The sequence below is a fragment of the Monopterus albus genome, unplaced genomic scaffold, assembly GCF_001952655.1.
Source record: "Monopterus albus unplaced genomic scaffold, M_albus_1.0 scaffold224.1, whole genome shotgun sequence".
Taxonomy (NCBI): Eukaryota; Metazoa; Chordata; class Actinopteri; order Synbranchiformes; family Synbranchidae; genus Monopterus; species Monopterus albus.
Window position 1 is genome coordinate 579,611 of NW_018128104.1, and position 16,873 is coordinate 596,483.

A 16,873-nucleotide genomic window follows, 5' to 3' on the forward strand; every position below is an offset into this window, starting at 1 on the left:
AGTATAAATGTTTCTCATGCTCACCTGCTAGCAGGATATCTGTATGTAATAGCATTAAAATGTGTTTAACTGATCTAGTATGTGTATACATTTAGCAGCTGCTATGTGAGTGTGTGCACCTTCAGCTCAGTCAAAAACTGCTCATCACATTCTTCTACTATGTTTAGTTACATAATGAGCCATTACACATTACATGACTTCCAATACCAGAAGAAAGCTTGATGCTCTTCAGTTAAAACCAGCAACCAGCTCCTGGCTCAGTACATTCATACAGTCAACTGATCCTGAGGCTTAGGTCAGACACTTAGTCACCCATGAAAACACCCTAAAGACACCATCCAGCCCTGTGGAATCAGATGAATAGTAAGACTCACAGTTGTCTCCAACTATTCCCAAGTCCCTGTGCTGAGCAGATCAATAGAGCTCCGCTGCCACCTGCAGGTGAAAGCAAAGGACTGCACAGTGACAACAGAGTGTATCTCTGTACACTTCCTATAGGCTCAGACTACAGCTGTAGAACCCCCTCTGGTACATAAGCACACTCAATTATCTAATGCCTTTTCCAACCCAGTTTAAAGACAGATACACAAGCCACAAGCTAGAACACAACTTGCTAATTATTAGTTCTTTATTTAACCCTCAGGATTTCATGACACGTTGAGTTCCCTCAACACACGAGGCACCACAAGCACATTACACTGTGTAATAGAGATCTACTACTGACTGACCTAGATAACACATGCCTAAATGCTCACATAGACACACAGAGTTTACAGAGCCCCTTCACTAAGCTTAGAATCTGATGTATGATGCAAACTCAAAGCACAATAGTTGTACAGTAATGACTTATCACCAATACGTATCCTAGCACTACCGCTCCTTCATACAGTATGTGCAATGTTTGTCTTCTTCACTGTCGTTTTTTAATGGCACAGAAAGGGAGTAGAATCTTCCTGCAGTGTCCAACTGGTTTGCAGTGAGTATTGTTGCTGCATTTAAAGAGATACAGTAAGATACACGACCAGTTGCAGCACTTGAGTGACATATTGGACTAAAGCAGCACTTGAGTAAAATTATAATGAACATGCAAATCTGCTTGGGAAAAAAAAGGAAAAATATATAAAATTATATGCCTGAATTGGCGTTGCAAGGCATCCAATTGGCCAAAAATATCTCATATTTTATAATAATTATAATAACCTTAGTGGAAATTTCACTGACTACTATTATTATTAAATTGTATATGAAGTGAAATCAGCCCTGTGATAGACTGACGACCTGTCCAGGGTGGACCCCGCCTCTCACCCAGTGTCAGCTGGGATTGGCTCCAGCCCCCCCGTGACCCTGTTCAGGATAAGCAGTATAGATAATGGATGGATGGAGTAAAATCAGACAGATGAGGAAAGTAGATTTACTACTACCAGTAAAATAGTAAGTAAAATAACCATATCGCATTGTAAAAATACTGTAACAAGTGAAAGCCCTGCATTCAAAATGTCACTTAAGTAAAAGTGGAAAACTATTATCATAAAATATACTTGATGTACCAAAAGTACAAGACGTCATTATGCAGAATGGCACATTTCACATTAACACACATCATGGTGGAGCTAGTTCTAATTACCTTATATGTTTATAATTTGAATTACTGACAGGTGGTGTGTGAACAGAGGATCAATAGGGTCTTATGATTATAATGTATTTTGTTATATTTATGACATTCTGTTGTTGTTTGTCTTGACCAGGACATTATTGTAAAAGAGGTTTGGTAAAATAGCAACTAAAGTTATCAAATAAATGTAGTGGAGTAAAAGTACAATATTCACCTCTAAAATCTAGTGAAGACAAGCATGAAACAGCAGAAAATGGGAATACTCAAGTGCAAATACCTCAAAATTGTACTTAGGTACAGTACTTGAGTAAATGTAATAGTTCATTTCCACCACAGACTGTGATTACTTTTGCCTGTAGTAGTGTTAACATTAATATTTCAAATTGTTATTCATGTTCTAGACAGAGAATTACAGACTGGGTAAAGCTGAAAATATAAAGCCAGTCATTAAACATGTATGAGCACTTAAAATTAGTCTGAAATATGCAATAGAGAGACTTTTAGGAGGAATTTAAATGACTGTGTTCTTTTACCTCTTCGTGGTCACTGTGCTCCTGTGTATTCAGGCCATGTTTTGCCACCTGTACTGCACAGTGGCACTGCAGTCCCAGTACTGCAAAGACAATAGTGGTGGTAGTCTATTACCAATTTATCATGGAAGACCATAACAACACCAGCCAACTTCAACTTTGTACTGAGACTAATTTTTCTTCGAGGTCCCATTCTCCTCCCGCTCTAATTGCTCTGGCAAGGCTGATGATGAGAAAGGGATGGAGGTGAAAAATACACTACATTCTCAAGATTGAATCTGAAAACATACAGCATTTTTATATTATTATTATGAAATGTCAGCATTCACAGTATTTCTATATAAATCAAACTGTGCCATATACATTACTATGACATTATTTTTTATCATATGTACTGAGCTGACATTGTCCCAGCTGCCATAGCTTTTATCTTTACCTGTATCCTGGTGTGGTTTCCCTCCAGCTAAACAAAGCCTGTGCACTAACCTATGATAACTGGTCTAAACCAGCTCATCAAGATTAACAGGAGTCCCAAACTCTTTCTATAGCTCACTGCATGCTATTCAACACCTTCTGTGTCTATACATAAACAACCTAGAATAAGATCATGATTTCCTCATATTCAACTGAGAATTAAAGCAAATGTTAATGCTTACATACCATTTCAATGTTATGTGACATATGCTGCCCCGTCCCCAGTCTTTATCTGTCCAGACAGGTACAAACATTATTTTGTCTTATTTTGACTTTTTTTTTCCATTTTCTCATACACATCTTTAACATGTTTTTCTATCTAGATAAAATACTTAACTATGAGGCTGAATGGCATCTCCTTAGTATCAATAAATCCTCTAAAGGGACAAAACCAGCAGTGTGTTAGTCCATTTTCAGTACCTTCTGACTTTCCTACCACTCAACCAAACCAGTTTCTTCCTACATGGGTCCCACATACAGTATAAAGTTACATTTTTTAGAGAGACTAAATCATTTCCTAATTTCCAGCCTATTCCTTTAACTTGTTCAGTCTCTCACGGAAAAAAAGACATATATCACTTTACACTAAATTAATACGCTTATCAACTTCACAGCACTTGTATGAACTATTAAATTATCCGCTATCTAATTTTCCCTGGTTTCTGCAATTGTACCTGCTAGAAGTGTTAAAAATATCTGACTAATAATGTCATAATAGTATTTCAATCAAGTGAGTAGTTTGCATTTGGCTGAGCTAATACATGTTTTAAATAGTGAGATCATTTCACCTACTTGTCTTTATTTTAAACAGAGACTTTAAGTCTCAGTACCATAGGAACTGTATCCTCCAGCCTCGTGGGCAGTGTATGCAGCATTTGCCCATCAAGTCAAGAGTCAATGAGCAGTGAAGTGAACAATTCCCTCACTGCTAGCAGCAATATTACCTGATGTTATTAACACTGTCATATGAGAACAAGGGCAGCACCAGAGGGTTATATGTGACCAAATCCAACATGCTGCATGTAACATTTTCAGTCAACATTTTCAGATGAATGGTAGCCCTTCTGGCAAACGTCCCAAAAAGATTTAATCTCAGTTCATGGCCCTTTTGCTGCTCACCTCTGCCAAGTGATTTAACACAACAGTGATTCAACCTATTCTCTGCTCCTGAAAGCTTTTATGTTTGCTGTTTTAAAAACTCAGTGCCCAATGCTGTATGTCATTCCTGGGGAAAATGCTCTGGTGCACAGGAGGCAATGCATTTTATGTTTCTAGCAGCAGCTGTTTTATTTGGAGTAAACAGTAGAACAAAAAATGGTGCTGGACACATTTTGATTGAGAGATCTGTAGGAAGTGCTGCAAAAAACAGCACAGCATAGACGGCTTAGCACCAAAGATGTCTCAACACATTAACCAGGAAAATTACATAGCTCTTGTGAAGTACCTGTTTCAACAGCAGTTGTAAAAATGGCTTGTTTCATCTCCAAAGATAAAAACTTTTAAATGTCCAACCTGATGTCTCTAATTCTTAGGTCTGTTCTCTGAGATATGATATCCAAATAAAAGCACTATGATGACTATGAACAGTGATGGCACAGTGTGCACTAAGACAATATTTAGTAGAATAGATGACTTTCCTTTTTCCTCAAGGGGGAAATATCTTTTTCTACAACCGGACTACAATATGTATAATAGGATACAGAAAACCTAGCCCCAGGGTGTGCATCTAATGTACTGTGCTACTTTTGTATACAGCCACAAAGATAAGCATCAGAGTTTACAAAGACATGTGTTACATGACACTTCCCACTGTTCTAAAGGTATCTGAATCCATTAAGACTTTCCTAACCTTCTGGATGAAGAAATGTTTCTTTGTATCAAAGTGAAAGATTTCTCATGCAGTTGCAACAGCTTTTCCTAATACAGGTAGCTGGAAGTGACATGCCCACTGTACTGAAGAAAAACATTCATCCATATGCTAGATGCCTTCAGAGGAGCACAGAGTTTCATAAAGCGGCATGTGTTTTTCAAACATTGCTAGGTAAATCCAGTGCATAGCACTCCAAATGTAATGCTAATTCATGAGAGGCACAAACAGTTAACCCTTCTGTTTAACACTCAGGCAACTCCATTCATTAACCACTTCATAAAAATTCAAGTAAATATAGAACAATCTGCTACAAAATCAGAGTCACAGATGATCACATGACCTGAAGCTGGATGACAAACATAAAGGGTTGGCAGACAATGGGTGGAGCATCTGAAACACTTCCTGGAGGGATTTTTTCCAAAAGATATTCCCTCAGTTGTTTTGATGATACTTTCATCCAAACTTTCAATGAGCACTCATGCCCTGCTGTATTTGCATTTGCTTTGTTTCTATGCTTATTTACTTAGTGTTTTCCTTTAATTCTGCACACTCACGCTCACTCCTATGGGCAATTGAGAGTCATACGCATATATGTTCCTTTAAAAATAAAAACCACAGTACTTGAAGCAGCTCTTCAGTGCCCCCGTATTATTCACACTAAAATATCTGCAATGCATCTGCACTTAGAGTGATATCAGAAAGTTTTTATACTACATTTGCACAACAATACATAGAGACATCTACTGCAGAGAGGCTTCATTTTATAACCCTGCAGCTTTTACAACTTGAGGCATTTTGTCATTTAAAAAAACATATAAGCCATATAATGGCAACACTTAGCTTTCCTTGACATAAAAGCATCCTCCCTTCTTACTTTAACTTGCTCCTTCTGCATTTTCTAGGTTTTGCTGAAAGGCATTCTGTGTAATCTTAGAAAATCACTGACTATAACAGATGCAGACGAGCAGATTTTGGGGTAAGGGGAAGCAAATTACAACACTTCATCACAAAATCGCTCCTGGAATGAGCTGGACATCATAGATTGATGATATCAGACAGTGTAAGCATAATGAGGGGGGGGACTGATGGTTGAACACACCTGCTTTAGGGCACCAGTGCATCTGCTGTCCTCACCTTCCAGGACACAGCATCACTGCACGAGACTCAGCTCCTGCATCATGACATCCCTCACTTATATGAAGCTTGTCTGTATAGCGACAACAGGGACAACAGTAATGAGGCAGCACATTATTGCAATGTTCTGGTTGCATGTGACATGGAGTGTAAAAGCTGCTAACAGATGTTTGACAATGTCTAAATGAGAGCAGCCAAAACGAAATATTTTGAGAGGAAAGCAGATTGTGGAGGCTCATTACCAAAGTGTCACATACTGTATACACTCACAGAAAGCCATCATCTCTCTGGAGTTGCTTTTTCCACTTTTAGGCTTAATAAGATCCTGGCACATGTTTCTCTCCCTGCTGTCCCCAGATAAAGAAGTAATAGAGAAGATGGTGTCGGCCCACTCTCTTCAGCACTTGGTAATTACTTTGTCAACAAGGGCTTTAAATTGTTTAGTACCTGTTAAGGAATTGCTATAGTTTAACATATTGTGCAATCCATCATTTTTGAGCAGGTGTCACTTTTTTCTGCTCATTTTAGCATTGGTTGTTTTATTACACAGCCTGAATCCATATTAAAATATCCTCTGGGTAGTTTGAGTTGTATTAGTGATCACTACTGCATTGTGTGATCACAAACAAAAGAAGTGATTTGTACTGCTGTGTGTTTTATAACTGTAACAAGTTCATTAAATTTGTTGTTCTCAGAAACAGTGAGTCAGAAAACATGACCTCATGTTATAGTTATGTTAGTAACAGAACTGTGAAATGAGATTAATTTAAGTGCAAAACTAGTTACCACTGTGGTGCAGTGATTTGCCAGATACACACAAATAAGTTGCAAGATTGCTCTCTCTTGTTTTAATCTCTTGGATTCATTTGCTTTGATTCTTTTTTGTCTCTCGCTCTGTCTGTATAATGAACCAGCTCATTTAAATTCTTGTTTGAGGTCAGTTCATCTGTCAGTGTTGATGATTACAATCCAAGGTGTACAGCTTATCTGTCTCACAGGCACATATTTTCTAGTATCAGTATAACAGGCAAATACCACACTAGAAACAACAGCATAGAAGCAGAGCTTTCTTTAAAATACAAATTCAGATTATCTTAATGTACTAAGAACATTTAATTAGCAGCTGATTAGATCTACAGTGTCCTGTCAGTTTTTTTCAAGAGCCAAACAGCAACGAAAATGTGAAAACCATTGCAGAAAAGGGTACACACTGTGTTCACTGTCAGGAGTTACAGAACCAGACCCAAAATGCAGCTCTCGAACTCAGAGCAAGAAATCAGCATTTATTTGTAATATAAACAGGGAGAATAAACACACGCACCAAGCAGGTCTCACCAATGAATTGAGTACTGACTGGGCAGCTGGGAGAATGGAGGAGAAGAACAACCTGGGGTTGTGTGGTGAGGAGACCACAACCACAATGAGGAGCAGGGGAGGAGACGGAGTGGAACAGTAGATGGTGGATGTAAGAGGTGATCGGGAGACTGCAGGCATCAGAAGAGGAGCGGTGGTGGCTGAGCCGGGCCCAGGGAAGATGTAGGAGAATGTGTAGCAGTACACCGAAAGTCAGAAGAACTGGTAGTGTTGTCTCAGCAGGGGAAGCTGTAGCGCCCCAGAGGTCAGGTGAACTGGTGAATGGTGTAACAGCAGATGACAGCGTAGCTGAACACTGGAGATCAGGAGAGCTGGTGAGTGTTCAGGTTAGTGGCGTACAGCAGGTGGAGGCATAGCAGCACACCGGGGAGGTTCGCCACATAGAGATCAGGAAGTCGATTTTGGAGATCAACAAAACAAGAAGCCAGGAAAGCGTCTGGTGACAAACATGACAAACTTGGCAACGAGGACACGCCAGCGCCTGGCTTAAGTACAGTTTGGCAGATTGGTATTAGGTGTGTTGGATATGCCTCGTCGTCGAGTTCGATTGCTGGCACATGAGTTAGCAGAGGTGCCAGCAATGGACATGACACAAATTGTCAGCCATCCCTTTCAAAATGGTCACATAGTCACTTATATGTGATACTATATGATTTGAACTATACTTTCAGGATGTCTGCAGATATTATACAATATTTTAAAAACCTGTTGTCTTTCAAATTGAGTAATTTTGTATAGGACAAAGGAAGCTGTGTGTTTTCAGTTTCTTTCTTTCTGGAGGTCAGTATGATGGGTTTATATAAAGCAGGCCCAACAGGGAAGTGCAGGCCACTAAAAGGAAGTGCACTTAGTGCGGCACAGAAAAAAAAAAGGGAAGCGTTGGGTTGACTTTGAGTTTTAGAGCTGCAGAAGTCAACTAAATCTGACCAAACTGTGTCAGCAGTTGTTAATGTCAGGGTAAAACCAGAACACAGTGTGGTCTCGATAACATACTGAAAAATAAAGATGCAAAGTCAAAGGTCATAGTTATCAAAATAGGAATATGCATGAAACAGACTGGATATAAAGATGTCTAGCGCCCCCTGGTGACCGATTGCAGTATAGGTGATCAACTCTGCCTCCTCCAGGTTAGTGGATGGGACGTTGGCCAAACTAAAAATTAAAAGTGCAAACTATTTTTCTTTCCCAAATGTGATTTATATCATTTTATGTAGATAGACATTATCATGTTTATTTGTGTAAAAGCGATCATTTTAAGAGTGATACGTTTGTTTTTAATAAGTTATTTCAGCTTTGTCTCTATGTAGTTCAATGTAGTTGCAAAATGCATCACAAACAAAAGCCGTCCTGGTTTTCTCCAGTGGCGGAAAGGGGTGTCGCGTGGACTTAAAAGACTATCTCCTCTTTTAACAGTGTAAAAGCTTTGAAGACGTGTATGCTTTGTCAAAAATATCATCTCTTTATTAATTTTATCCCTGGCACTGTTCTGTCTTTATTCTGTGAAATAAAGTTATCTAAAAATGTGGTGCTGCATAGTCCATCTTTTAAATGGCTGCACTATTATTACACAAAGATTGTTGACCATTTAACACTGGCTGTTATTTTTAAAGCACTGTCTTTGTATAGTAACATTTGCAGATCACAAAACAGCAGATGAACTGTTATTTTAGCCCGTTTGTGTCTTCCATGTATTATCATACAATCAGTTCACAGAAACCTGTTTTTCTAAAAGACAGCCTTAATATTAATCAGCAATGTTTGAGACTCCCGGAAGGTATTTTAAAAAGCCTTACCATTGTTCTGATGATATTTCATCATCTCCAAAGACTCTTAACAGTCTTGATGAAAAATAGTCTATTCCGTCCACGTTGATTAAAAAGAAACATTTTAACCAATTTCCAAAGTTTCGACAGTTTTCTATGCAAGTGGTCCAGGAGCTTCTTTGGTTGTATTTGAGAAGACAGGTGCAACCTGGGAAACCAGGTAAAAATATTTTTGAACACTGAGGTGGTTATTAGAGTCTTCTGACAAACAAAATACACAATTTGAATAGGTTAACCTGGATCTCAGGGAATCACGATGGGCATATACTACCTTTTATCCACGGTACAATCAATTATTAAAGAAAGTAACTTTCATATTGGTGATGAAAACAACTGTCAGCTGCAGTCTTACAGTTCTATGAGGTTTAGGGGTTAAAACTGAAGGTAGGTTACTGTAAAGTGACAGTGTTAGGTGGCACTTAATTGGCATTTTACAAATGTACAGTACTTTAACCTGTGTAAAAGCTATTATCAGAAAAACTGAATAAGAAGCAACAAAGATACAATGGTGTACAATAAGCAGGGGCTGGTTGAACCAAGTGATGTCCATGGGGAGACAAAAGTACACACCTCAATCTAGTGGTCAATGTAGAACTACTGCAAACAGAAAAATGCCAACTCATTCGAATCCATCAAGAATATATTTAAAACATCTTTAACTGTGCTGTTATAAAATTCAAACAAGGTAAAAAAATATTTTTTCAAACATCTAGCTCATTAACAAGATAGTGAGTGTTGTACAATAGATTTGAAATTCAGTTTTAAAGTGATATTCTCATGTACTCCAACCCAAAACTGTCTGTTCCAGGTGTCAGTGTGATGATATGCTCTACTACCTCAATATCCCACTGCAAACTCTTCCAACACACAAATAAAACTGGGGCACTTAAGTATCCCAGCTCTCTCTTTTTCTAGATTTGTGTTTGTACTTTTGAGATGCAATTGATCTATTTTCAAAGTGAAAATGGATGCAGAAAACTGGAACCACAGTGTTGGCTCACACCTCAGGGCCACCTGAAAGGCAACAAGTCTGAGGCTGACTTTAAAAACAATACTGTGATCAGCAGAATGCATTACAAATCTGTAGACAAAGACTCCCCCCCCCATACATTTATAGTTTTAACAATAAAAAGATCCTTTTGATGTTGCTGGCAAGTGACAAAAACATGGCCCCTATTATAAATTTTCATGGCCATAGAACCTTTACCACAATTAAATGAAATGTCAAGACATTCATTACTAAAACTGAATAAACAATCATGATGTAGTTTAAGACTATTCCGTGCACAGTACAATGCAGTGTAGTAAATGACACCCACAGTCCACCTGCTTCTCTGCCACTTGGGATTCTCCATCATTTCACATGCTTGAAGACCAAATTTAAAGCACTCAGCTCTGAAAAGCCATTTAAGACCTGACTTTTGATCTATATTTAGCTACAATACACCATACAGTATCATATACTTTATTTACATGTCAAAACTGAAAGTGCAAAAGTAAATGAACTAAATCATTTTTAATGGTGGTGCATATACCAATCCATTATTCGGTAACATACATGAACATATAAATGGTTATAATTAAACTATTTACATTCTTCTACAGTCATACAAGCATATGAGTTGGACATATGGAGCCCAACCTGTCCAACACTGATTAGCAATAAAAAATTAAGTTTCAGTCTAAAGTAGTAGAAAGAGCTTGGCACCAAATGTGCTCTTACTGAATGAAGACAGAGCCTGACAAAATCAGTTCAGGCAGCTTCAGTATTTCCAGCTGAATTGTGCCAGTTTGTGGAACCATATAACAGCTTCTGAGCAGGACTCCATTTCCCATGTTGCTGCTTGTCCACCGCATCCCAAGTTGTCTCGCTGGGAATGTGTTTGGATGGCTACGCATCGCTCACTTGAGACAAAAAGCAAAGGGGAGAGCCATGATTGGTTGAGAGCCAACCTCAGTCAGTAAAGGTTGTTAAAAAATGACATCGTGTGTGTCGCTGTTAGGTTGCAGCCTGTTCGCGACAGGTGGGAGAGGCTTCTTGTAAAATTCTGTGGAGGGGAGGAGAAAAGGGTTGTTTTTGTTAGTGAACATCATCCATGGAGTCCTGAAAGAAAACCACAGCTACTGATGGTGAATGTTCTATCTACTCAAAGCAGCAGCTGTGGAAGATGCAGCGATAAGCAGTCTGCCACCATGAAGAATCCATACACATTCAAGCACATGCCTGGCGGGATGCAGAACAAGAAGAAGACAAATTAACAGTCAACATACATCGGAATTCAGAGAGTTCAGTGTTTCCTCAGTTTAGCGCACTGAGAAATTTACGACCACCGTGATGAAAGAAACAAGTCCACCGGACAAGCTAATATTTACAAATAGCATTTAATGGAGTCAAAATGTGGATCCAGATTGTAGTGCATAGAGGAAACACTGATTTTCTGCAATGGAACTTAGTAAATCGGTTAATCCACACACCAGGTTAGTGAGAAAGTGAATGCTGATTGAGCTGTATGACAAGGTAATGCATGAAATTAAACACTGGTTAACAGAGGGATGAAGCATAACCAGACTTCACAGGCAGCTTTACCAGAATGTTTCAAGTCCCCGAGTGGCTCTAGCTTTGGCAGCCTAGAAACTTTGGGTGTGCCCCATCCCACTGAAAAGACAAGATGAAGAAACATTCGTCAGGGCAAATGTGGAAAATCTAGAAAAAGAAAAGTCAGAGGTGATACACAAAGAAAGGTACCGCTAAACAAGTTCTGCTAACTGGGTGACACATACACTGCATTTTATACAGTATAGCAACTTTACAATAAAAGCCTCCTGCAAACTCATGGGTGGAAAACCTTTAATGTAAAGCAGTTTAAATCAGTAGTACCTCACCACAGGTTTTATATGACTGAGAGCAACCAGCACGCAGTAAAATGTAGGTGATATGAAAGTACAAACAGCAATGTAGGCATCAAACTGGATTGCAAAGTACATATTCAATTAGAAGCTCGACTTTTCAAATAAAAGCTTTGTCTTCTCAAGGTGAAGAATGACAGCAGCTCCTGAACGACTGACCTGGAGGAGGTGGAGGGGTGGGGCTCTCTGCTGGTCCATCCTCTGTCCTCAGCGGGTCCACCCTGTGCTTCCTCTTCAGGTGCAGCTTCCTCGTCTTCTTCTTGCTTTGATCGCCTGTTGTAGCTGAATGTACAGAGACATTTTGGGCACGAGAGCCAGGGGTTAAACTTGAAATGTACACTGTCTAATATAAGCCTAAACAAAAAAAAAGACTTCCCTTCATTTTCCATCACTGGACTTGCCATACAAGATTTATGACATAATTATCTTCTTAATGTGTGATTATATTTATCATCACCTATTCAGTGCAGTGAGCTTCGTGAAATAAGAGGATACATATCAGACAGTTACCCTGACTTGAAATATCTTTTGATTTCTGAGTGTTGGTTTATTCATTTGCTTTCAAAGTGAAAACAGATTTTCATATCTTGCTGTGTGTTTATCACCAAGCCTGACTTTCTTCCTGTACAGTGCAAACAGAACCACATGTTGAGAGCAAAGATTCGTGCTGCTCTCGCATCTAGACAGAAAAGAATCTTTTTTCTTTATTTTCACACAACTTCTAAAGAAATACCTTGGCAGAAAGCACACTACAGAGAACTGCTGCACTATTCACCAAGCAACAGAAATCAACAAGGCACAGCTATTCGCAGGTGTACAACTGTACACAGTCGTAAACTAGACTAGAAATTTCAAGTTGGGTTTAAAGATCTAACACCACCTGAAGTGACATTTTCCAGTGTTTGTCTGGTTTCATCTGGTTCTTCATCATTTTCTTCCTCGTCCTCCTCTTCCTCTTGATTGACATCTGCCTTCGGGCTGTTGGTTCTGCCCTCCTTCAGCTCTCTCTGCCTCTTCCTCTCCTTTTCATTATCCTCATTCTGAAAGGAACATTAAAGCCAAAAGCTGTCATTCCTGAACTCTTTGAACTATACAGTGACTTCAGCTCCAACTAGGAGGCCCGTGGTGTCTGTGCACAGTGGTTCCACACCTCAGAGACCATGTTTCCTATTGGCTGGAAGGGGCTGGGCATGTTCTCATCATCAGGCTCGTCTTCCTGGGTTGGCCTGCCCTCTCGTTCTGCCTCTTCCCTCTCCTGTTGTTCTCTGTGGACAGAATAAGACGTTAACCCTTCAGTGTTAAGATACATACCTCCTGGGTGCCAAGTTAACATTGACAAAAATTAAACTGAGGTCAGACTTAATGACAGTGCTCATTTCTATAAATTAGAGGAATATTTTACTGTTTAACTGTTGCCATCTTTCTAGTTTGTTCTGATGAGGACAGTGATTTACAGGTTACAGGTGATTTTTTTCTGGCCCATGTGTTATCCTCTTGTCCTTACCTCTCTTCTCGTATCTGCCGTACTCTCTCTGCCCGCTCCTTCTTGTCCTGCTCCTCCTGAGCATGCTGCTCAGCTGTGTCCTTCTGCACACGCTCAGTAATGGCCTCATAGTCTTTGGCAATGTTGCTCAGGAGCCAGTTCAGGCCCTTCCGAATAGACTTGTCGACCTTTTTGCCATAACCCAGGACTGCAGAACATGGCTCCTGGGTTGGAGAGATGAGACTGCATAATTTAGAAAGAAAATACTGAGAAAAAAAAATGCTCATATGGTTCAGATACTTTGGATCAAGATAACTGCTTTCTTAAGCTGTCCTGCAATAAAAATGATTCTCCAAAACCAAGCAATGCTCTGTCTATATATAGGTAAAACCACACGTAATGTAGGCACCCTTAATGTCATTCAAATCTCTTTCCAAAACAGGTGCACAAACACTTACAATCTGACAGAGACACTTGTTCTCATTAACAAGCTTCTCTAACGACAGGTTCTCAATAATGTCTGCTTCAGCCAGCGCTCCCTCCTGGTCCTGTTTGTTGGCAAGCCTGAAAACAGAGAAAGAAAAAAACAAGATATTAGTGAGAAAAAAGCTAAATAATTTTTAAAGACTGCTTGGCATTCCCTCTCCTGTACTAGACTAGACAAGCTCCAGGTTGAACAAACTGCCTCAGTCTTTGAAGAGAACAATAAAGTAATTGCAAGGGCAGTCATCAGACTCAAACTTTGCAAGGTGCATAGTTACAGCAGCTGGAAGTTTTATGGAAATGTGACTCAGCCCTGATTGTGGTTTGGAACAATCTCTGAATACCTGGAAATATATTCTAAAATCCCCTGCTCCCTGTGCTTTGTGTCCTGATTACTGATTATGCAAATTCTATGAGGAATCAACTTGCAGTGCACATATTGCGCAACAAATTCGACCCAGGACTCAGACTCTTACATCAGGCAATGTATCTATAGATACATTTTCTTCTCATGTTTTTCTTTTCGTGTCTACATGGTTTTCCCAAAACATTTTCAATATGTAATTTTATAATGTTTTAAGTGTGTGTCAAAGTATGATTTCCTTGATGATAGAGCACTCACACTAGCACAGGTTTGCCAGCAATGCGGGGGTGCTGGAGGACCTCAGCCATGGTCTCCCGTGTCTCTTGGATGCGCTGGACATCACTGGAGTCCACCACAAACACCACTCCATGCGATTCGGAGTAATAGTTCTTCCAGATGCCCCGGATTCTCTTCCCACCACCAAGGTCAAAAATGGTCACCTCAAACTTGCCCTGTTTCAGGTCAACCTTAGAGAAACCCACTGTAGGAGCCACATCTCTAGGATTCTCTGAGGGAAAAGATAAAAGAAAGACAGCAATGGGAGATAAAATAAGTACGCCATAGGGCCAAAATAACCTTTGAACACAGACTTTGGAGTACAACTCATTCTGCTTCAAAACTTTAAAAATGTATAAGGAGTGATAAAAGATAGAAGCAGGAAGGCAAAACTGCAAGTTTGGTGTACAAATACAAAACAGAAGCAATTTGTCCACATTAAACATAATGGAGAAAATGGTTTACAAACCCAAGGTTTCTGTTACTGATCAAGATTTTTTAACACTAGAATAAAGTGCAAAACACAAACCTTGTATGATTACAATTTTATAACAAAACGCCCTAACCTCCTTGGATTCCTCGTACTGTGGCCGTCTTCCCTGCATTATCCAGTCCCACCATCACCAGAGTCACCTTCCTGTAAGATCAGAAAAGGGAGAAAATGAATACTTATGTACACAAACATCAATACTACATCAGTCAGGTCCAACAGTCCAGGTTAGAAGTGGGGCATCTGATGCCGTCTATCCATATGTGCAGTATCTGAGCTAAAGAAATGACCTGGCTTTAGGTCAGATAAGCCAAATAATTATCTGAATGACTGAAACCATCAGAGATCTGCACAGTGGGCTGAGTGAGTCAGCAATAGTCACATGGTCAGCCACCATAGACAAAACAACCAATATTTAGTATACTCTCTTACCATAGATATCAAAGTTTAATGGCAATATTTGCACTGATGTTTACACTGCAGATTGAGGAACTGTCAAATTCCCTATACATATTTCATGAAGCAATATGATACAGTCATAATGATCATGTTTTTAAATCCCCCTAATAACTATAAGACGTTTTACTGAGACTCGACATGTTGGAAAAAACACAGGCAAACAAAGGAACATATGTACACTCAGTCGTGTCTGTAGCAAGCACACACCTAGGCAGCACCATGCACAGGCACTATGATTTGCTACATGTTTGCTTAAACAAAAATCACAGTCTGAATACGCTTCATCTCAAATGACCTGTCCAAAATAAAGGAAATAATTTCATGATTAACACGTAATTGCTCTCACAGCAAAAGAAAATCCTGCAGCACTGTTTGAATGGACTCTGCAAAGACAAAACCACAGCAAAAAATTCAGCACCTTGAAAAAGACAAGATGTACATAAACATACAAGTCTTTGTTTACTGGCTGTGTACTTAACTTTTACACTTCTGCCGAAAGGACATCAACCATACTACCCATTTAACCATCTTCTGGAGCCAAGTGCCCTTCATCAGGGCAGGCTCTTGTAAATCTCCAAAAAGGTCAGGAACCTGCCTGCTCCCTAACCCATAACCAGGCCAAAAGGAGGAGACCCACTGAACAGACCTGGCTGTGGGATTAGGGCAGGATTTCTGGCTAAGTCCAAAGGATCAGATGCCTCACAGGTACCACGTGGGTTAGACACTCTCAGTTACAGTACCTATAAAAAGTATTCACCCCCTTGGATGTTTTACCCTTTTATTGATTTTATAAATCAAAAATGACAAAAAAAAATCTCTTTAATGTCAAAGTGAAAACAGGTTTCTACAAAGTAATGTCAATTAAATAAAAATATGTAAAGTGAGCTGCTTGGAGTGTTCTTTTGTGAGACTACTAGCACCAATTGGCTGGACCTCTATTGAATTAGGCCAGTCATTAAAAAGGCCATATTATTTAATTTTCTCTGTTGTCAAAGGTTTAAACAGATCTGGGAGAGTGGGGCCTTGGTTTTACAGAGAAGCATTGCCCAGTTGTCTTATACGTCAGTGGGCTTTCTTGTTCTTTCCTGACCGATGTAGCTGTTTTCTGTTTTGCATTTGTCAACAGTAAATGACCAAAGCTTCAAGGTGTTTGACAGATATCATATGCAAAGCTCATCATCACTGGACAAGACAGTGTTAATGGTTATGTTTGGAAAAGAGGTGAAGAGGCAAGTGCAGGTGGGTTGGAGTGGGTGGAGAAAGGTGTCAGTAGTGTTGTGTGTTGTGTGTGTGTGTGAGTATTTGGAGTCAACAGTCCAGTGTGATGGGGAGTGTGGGAAAGAGGTGAAGACGCAAGTGCAGATTGGAATGAGTGGAGAAAGGTGTCAGGAGCGTTGTGTGACAGAAGAGTGGCAGCAAGAATCAAAGGAAAGGTGTACAAGACAGTAGTGAGACCAGCTATGCTGTATGGGTTAGAGACTGTAGCAGTGAGGAAAAGACAAGAGGTAGAGATGGACGTAGCAGAGAGGAGGATGTTGAGGTTCTCGTTAGGAGTGACCAGGATGGACAGGATTAGGAATGAGCACATCAGAGG

General features: G+C 39.7%; 1 protein-coding gene across 7 annotated transcripts in view; it reads right to left on the bottom strand.

Moving 5' to 3' along the window:
• Nucleotides 1-9,447: 9,447 nt before the first annotated feature.
• Nucleotides 9,448-16,873, bottom strand: part of arl13b (ADP-ribosylation factor-like 13b) — a 9,539-nt gene continuing 2,113 nt past the window's right edge. For 4 of the 7 annotated variants that reach the window (XM_020619655.1, XM_020619654.1, XM_020619652.1 and 1 more), the window contains 9 exons: nucleotides 14,897-14,967; nucleotides 14,313-14,562; nucleotides 13,666-13,771; nucleotides 13,229-13,431; nucleotides 12,875-12,989; nucleotides 12,605-12,764; nucleotides 11,884-12,006; nucleotides 11,405-11,473; nucleotides 10,774-11,041 (listed from right to left, as the gene is read on the bottom strand). In XM_020619655.1, the coding sequence (XP_020475311.1) occupies nucleotides 10,965-11,041; nucleotides 11,405-11,473; nucleotides 11,884-12,006; nucleotides 12,605-12,764; nucleotides 12,875-12,989; nucleotides 13,229-13,431; nucleotides 13,666-13,771; nucleotides 14,313-14,562; nucleotides 14,897-14,967 (1,174 nt within the window). In that variant the 3' untranslated portion in view covers nucleotides 10,774-10,964. The other 3 variants (XM_020619656.1, XM_020619653.1, XM_020619658.1) reach the window with 3 other exon arrangements.